At 37.1% G+C, this 6,783-nt stretch overlaps 1 protein-coding gene across 1 annotated transcript; it reads right to left on the bottom strand.

Annotated features, from left to right (window-relative positions):
* Nucleotides 1-2,060: 2,060 nt before the first annotated feature.
* On the bottom strand, nucleotides 2,061-6,727 carry LOC112561904 (RWD domain-containing protein 4-like). The gene is made up of 7 exons (XM_025234752.1): nucleotides 6,610-6,727; nucleotides 6,213-6,347; nucleotides 5,040-5,120; nucleotides 4,648-4,757; nucleotides 4,068-4,113; nucleotides 3,640-3,744; nucleotides 2,061-3,075 (listed from the first exon to the last, which is right to left on the bottom strand). Exons 2-7 carry the CDS (start codon nucleotides 6,234-6,236, stop codon nucleotides 2,869-2,871), a joined length of 573 nt encoding a protein of 190 aa, XP_025090537.1. The 5' UTR covers nucleotides 6,237-6,347; nucleotides 6,610-6,727; the 3' UTR covers nucleotides 2,061-2,868.
* Between the last annotated feature and the right edge of the window lie 56 nt (nucleotides 6,728-6,783).

Raw genomic sequence — 6,783 nt, 5'->3', positions numbered from 1 at the left:
AGTCAAGTACAGCTGTTGGTTTTGCTCTGTCACGGACATGGCGTGCTTGTTTCGGTAAGTTGTGTGGCAGCCTCACTCGAGCCGCACGTGCTTAACGAGCGATTGTGAAAACTTGTGTGTGAAATACTTTTAAGAAAACAAATATAGGTTCTAGAGGGGTTATGGGAGAGGAGAGTGCCTAAATACACCGGCCAGCTCTTCACTTCCGAGGCACCCGATATGGTAAGGTTAAAACACTCGCTCATCACCTATTCACTGAGAGGCCTTGGGTTCTGTCCGTCGGAGGTTTTCTGGTTTCCTCCACTCCTCCCTCCTGGTGCGAAATCACCTCTAGGTTTAAACAGTTTCCTGCCAAACCAACTCTTCACTTCCCATCGCAACGCGGCAGCTGACCAGACGAGATACATCTGCCCAGCAGGTTCAGTAAACTATTTTTTTTTCATTACGTTTGAACTGTTGGAATCGTAATTCGAGTTTTATTTTATTTTGTTGAGACCATTTTAAACGATTGTAATATTAAATGGGTACAGTTCTTGAGTAGTCAGAAACAAAAGCTACACGGGGGAGTTCAAGCGATGTGAAAGCACCGGTGGACAGAGACGGCGCTGTTAGATTGACCTAGGTAGCCAATTCCTATTGTGGAGGCGCCTACTGAGTGGTTAACAATGTAGAGGAGGCACTTCCTTTTTGTATTGTGTGATTCAAGGGACAGGGATTCCAGCTTAAACTAAAAATTCTTGCACAAAATTTTCTTCGCTATAGAACGTTCTTTAAACAAAAAGTACTGCGAATTATGACGATGCTAACATACAAGAAAAATCGAGACATGAATGGATTATCTTTTTTTTTTTGTTCATACCTCCGTACTATCCAGAGAGTTTGAAACGGCTGCTTTGAACTAGTCCACTAAAACTCGCGACCCTTCTTTTGTCCACAGAGAAGCTTTGTTAAGATCTGGTCTTAGTTCTCCTGTATGTAGCCTGCATGACAGCATAAACATGTCCATATATCATCGTGATGTCTGAGCCTCGTTCCGTATACGATTGAATTCTATAATTATAGATATCTAATTTGATAGCAGCTTCTCACCATGATATAAATAATACTTGGTATTACCGAATTCTGGTGTAATTTTATAATGAATTGTATAGCTAGAGAGCAAGTTATAGTTATTTACATAATCCCCTCTTGGCACTCATAATAAACTGTCCTCAGTTTAGTGAGTAAACAGTCAACGATTGGTTTCTTTGTGAGTACCAGTACAAAACAGTTTTCGTTAGGGTTTTATTCCGGGGAAAACTCGGCACTAGCTTGTAACTGAAGTGTTTTTGGTTGAGGCTGTGATTAAGTAACTTGTATAATCAGTGGCGTGTTTCCGTTCCTTAATGTATATTAAGAGAGATCTTTTTATGGTTTGAATGCAGTAAGCGAGTGTTTTATTTTCTTTTTCGAGTGTAACTGTGTTGTACATTTATTAGACAGCGCCTGCACGAGACAAGTGTAGTTTCTCTTAGACATGATCTCAACTGTTCCGTACAATAAAACATCCATAGTGAAGTATTTGTGGATGATTTTGCGAAGTCTTCCGTTTGCTGTTACACGTAAGAAATAGGTCATTGATCCATTTAGAGTTGGGGTCGACACTTCGGCCTGTGGACGTCTTTGTACCGGGCCCGTCTGCCAAAATGTAAAATGCAGTGGTCATATTTTCGTTCAGTCTAGGTTAATTTCATTGAAATTTATCGACTACAACAGCGTTAGAAATCGGTAGTCCGTAACATTCTAACACATAGTACAAAGGTAACAAATAACACTGCTGACATGTCTGATGTAGTTGTTAGAGAGCATCGGGGGCGGCTGCCTTCAAAAGTTTTATTGTAAGCAAATTCAAACAGCTTAACTTTCCACAATAAATTCGGTAAGTGAACGCCAGAGAGTGCGATCTATCTAGATCGTGATGCTGCGCGTTACAAGTTCCCATTATTATTATTTGCTCATTTGTTGTCTATTCCATTTTCACTAGGTTTGTTGTGTAGTCACGTGGTGTGGGTTTTTTTTTGTGGATATTTTACTGGCCCGCCGCATAGCTTAGAATTTTGAGACCGGCCGCAAAAAGAAAACTTTGCCCACCCCTGATTAACGGAAAATAAAATCTGACTACATTATTCCCCGTGTGTTTCTCTCCATATTTGATGTTTCACAGCAGAAGAAGGACGGCAGGCATTTTTATTTATACCTTTTCAAATATACAAACATTCAGTTTGAGAACAAGACTGCGGGTGTGCTATATGCGCACATTCCTTTTCCCCCATCAGTACGCCACTGACCATGCCCACAAACTTTGTACAATTATTTCTCCGGACTGCATAAAAGCGCGTGAAAATAGCAACAGCTCTTGCGTTAATATACTTATCGGTTTCACTGATGACAAGAAAATCTCATTAAATTAAGATATGATAACTTTCATTAAGGACAAAAATTGAAGAAATAAACAAAGGAATAACACTTAATTCAACATTTTTTAAATTGCATGGTTACGTTTGTATGCACGAATCTCGAGAACAGATGGAGGGTATTCAAACAGATTTGGGAAAATATTTAGAACTAAGAATCAAACAAAAATTGCACCCCATCCAACTAGACCTTTAAACGATGGATCGCACTAAAAACATTCTTTAAGTTCCATCTGTTACCAGAAAGTAAAAATAAGAAAACTAATTAACGGGGGAAAAACATCCATGGCTTGCATAATTTTCATTTAAAACGCGCCGAACAAGAGGTTCATTTTTTTTGTTTGTTTTGTTTTTGTTGAAACAACAGCCAAGAACACTCCATCTCGCGCTACTCAGCCATGCGCACTCGTCTTCTTCAGCCGTCGTCCGGCTTGCCGCCTGTCTGGGACAGGTGTTTGATGACGTCCACCCAGTCCCAACCACGCGGTCGCTCTCCCGTGTTGGCGCCGAACTTGTCGAGCATCCGCCTCTTCTGCTGCTTGGACAGGTGCTCCTTTTTCTCTTTCTTTGCTGCAGGCTGGTCGCCATTGGCGCCGTTTTCCAGACTGACCTCGCTACTGACCTGCCAGAATATAAGAACAAAAACCACCGGTATCAGACGTAAGGAGCTGAAGCCAGCTACTGACGTGAGTTCCCTTATTCTGCTATAGGCAGGAACTTCACGTTTTTGATGGACTGCGGATTCATGCCACTTGATCCAGCAAGTCTTAAATACTTAACATTTGTTAGTGTGTGTGTGTGTGGTTGGGGCTGATCTACGTTAATAGACCGCTGGATGTATTAAATACATTTTCCCTCCACCATATTATATACAGCTGTAGATATCAATTAAGCTTTGTTGTTGGTTTTATATTATATATATAACTGTCATTTGCCTTCTTTTTTTCATTTGCCAATATTTTTTATGTTGACATCTTTTAACGCAGCACCTTTCAACAAACTTTATTTCTTATTTTTATTTCTAATTTACTTTTGTAACTGGAGCACCTTCCCGTGTTCCAATTGCCTGCTGGGACTAATAAAGTTGGTCACTGTCATTGTCAGAATACCCAGTCACCTCAGAACATACATTCTAAAATGTTATGTGTTGTGTGCATATGACTTTCTAGAACACAAAAATGTTTACCTGTGTCAAAGGGACATCAGGCTGATTTGTCAACAAGGTGTTCAGATTGTCCTTGATCCACTCAAATAATGTGAATGTCATTGGCATTCCACATAGGTCTGCCATCTGAGGAACATGGCATACAGACATCTGAACACATTTTAAAAACACTGACAACACCGCGGAAATAAAAAAAAAAACTCAATACAGTAATAAAGAGCTCTTGCTGCCAACAGGACTGTGCAACATAAATTTTGTTTTCTTATGATGAACCTTGAGCTGACATAATATTCACATTTATATAAGGTGCATACTTTAATAAATACAGTAGATTACATGCAGTTAAAAGAAATCTAGCTTCAATGATTAGTCTGACCCATAAAATGCATGTCAATACTAGGAGTAATATTAGCATAATAAACATTAAAAAAACCAAAAGAACTTCATACCTGTTCTTCAAGACCACATTTGATAGCTTCCTTCACAGAATCTACACTGAAATGAGTTTAAAATGTCTTGCTTTATTAAAAGGAAAAAGAAAACAAGAATCACTAATCTTTTGTTACACTGATCTTATGCAAATGGTAATATGTCAGAACATCTTTCTTAAATAATAAACTCAGTCTGTCAGACAGTTATTAAGTACATGAAACTCCTCAGTCCCAACACCAATTCTATTACAGTGAATGTTTTATGCTATGCTAAATGCTGAAACTGCCTCATTAGATTAACCGAACTTCTCTGACTTTTCACTTAAGCATATTGTCTGTACTGGAAAGGATGTTAGGGTCTCTTCCACAATTTGATCTTTAGATCTTTTTGCACCTTTGTCCTGGATCAATAACAAAAATAGTCACCTACACTCAACGGACTGTAATTTTACTGAAAAAAAAAAATATATATATCTACAGAAATGCAAGTTTCTGACTATGTAACTAGTGAATGAACAGTTGATTTGATAATGCTTCATCAAAATAAGATGCTTGCTTGTTGCTAAATCAGCTGAACATAAGAGACAAAACTGCTCACATATGCTTATTATAGAAGAGATCGAGGTTGATAGCTGCTGGTTCTTCTGGGTAGTTATCACTCCACTGCAACTCCACCAAGAAAGACTGATGGCTACCATCCTCACCAAACTGAACACACAGCATCAAAATAAAAGTACATGCAGGAAAAGCTGATCAGAAAAAGGACATTAATCTTTTTAAGATAGACAAGACTGAGCAAATCTATATTTCTCAACTAATTCTTGATAAGCAAAACAGGACATCCTTATTTGGTAAATGCATTAGAAACTGCAGAAGATTAATTACAAATTTGGACACATGATACTCATGTAAGCATTATAAATAAAATCAGATTGTGACACCATGAGACTTTTCATTGAAAATAGTTAACACTTTTGCACAAAACAATACCTTATACTGAAAGGTAGTTTCACTAGTCTGCTTGAAGTTAACATCCCCATCATAAATAGACTGCAAGACTTCTAGTTCCTCCTGCAAAACAAAAAGCTCAAAGTAAATTCAATATGCTTTTCCATACATTATTTTTATCTATGCATACATCCCTAGTGCAGTCATTCCATATCCATCACCTACCCACTATTGAATCCTCTAAATATGCACTGAAAACATACCTCTTCTGTAAACATTACTCCAAACGCCCTTTCCCACCAGGCTAGTCCTTTTTCACACCCTTCCCTGCTTGTCTTTTGCAATATCATGTTACTCTCAGTTGCTTGTTCTTGTTTTGGGTTGCTCTTTGCATTTTCTGTATTTGATTTTATTCTTTTATATTTAATATGTTATTTTCATGTTTGTTTTACTGTCCCTGTTTTGTTCTTGTTCTTAGGCGCTAACAGCATGCTCTTTAGGAGTGTGAATATGCGCTTAACAAATTTTGCATTTATTATTATTATTCATAATTTTCTATTATAAAGTAGAAATACCTTCGTGTACATAATAGGAACAAATATCTTTTTTGGAATATCACCTCTACCAAAACAAAAGCATCAGTATCAAATGTTTGGTATTGTTTTGAAGGAATATCACATAATAAATAATTTTAGCCATCGTCTTAACAATGCAAATGATGATTTCCTAAAGTTAAGTATTTAAAGAAAAATGCAGAAATTATTTTTTAATTTGCATTGGAAAAAGACATTGTAGTGTTTGTACTGTGATGGGCAATGGTCTGCACTGGTGTATACATGCCTGTTCAAGTGATGGCTGCATTTGGACTGGGGTGTTTGGCAAGTTTTGACATTTGTATCATTCATGCAGTAGCTAACAATGTTTTTTTTTTCTTCCTTATTTTGATAAATTGTACCAGCATCCACATGCTCCTTAACCAATATTAAAGTAGTAGATAAATTTTTTATATGAATCAAACCTCTCCCTTTTCACTTCATCGTTTATCTCCATGGCTGCATAGAAAGATGTCAACAGCAAAAATGGTGAAAGTGTGTAGGTCAAGATGTTTATCATTATGAGTGTTCTTATAAATTAATGTCCGAGTCAGGTGTATGCTATTTTAAAATATGTTCCCTTTATGTAGGAAAAGGAATAAATGACTAAGTGATTACTTACCTTCTGCTGTTCTTGACAAGCCATCTTTCTGTGTTTTAGACATTACACACAACAGGCCATTTCTATGGTGTTTATAAATATGCTAGGCAATACCGCGATTGCATCCTGCAGCTGTATCAATGTTTTACTGTCTTCCTGTTTTAAAAAAAAAACAAAACCACCCAAATTAAATAAAAGAAGTTTTGAAATCTCTCAAAGAATCTTTTTAATCGAGAAGCGTCAATTCTAAAAATGCTTCGCTCCTTTTTTTTTCTGTGGTACATCGACTATCTCAAACTTCACGATGTCACAAGTGTGGCACACTCGCTAACAGATCATCGAAAGATTATTCTTTGGGCGCAGAAACATGCAGCTAAGAATATCATATCACAATTCTATATCTTAAAAAAATCATCACCGGAAAATGCGATTTAAATCTGTAAATCTGCAAAACTGTAATAGTATTTTTTTTAGATGATTCCCACACGTTTTAACACTGGAACATGGCAATCCCAAACCATTCAGGGAGTACGCATTATGTCACGTACATCATTGCGTAATTAATTATAATTTATCAATTACAGTATTGTTA

Source organism: Pomacea canaliculata, linkage group LG4 (assembly GCF_003073045.1).
Source record: "Pomacea canaliculata isolate SZHN2017 linkage group LG4, ASM307304v1, whole genome shotgun sequence".
NCBI classification, from domain to species: Eukaryota; Metazoa; Mollusca; class Gastropoda; order Architaenioglossa; family Ampullariidae; genus Pomacea; species Pomacea canaliculata.
Note: the sequence above shows the minus strand (reverse complement) of the source record. Positions and strands in the feature narration are given on the sequence as shown.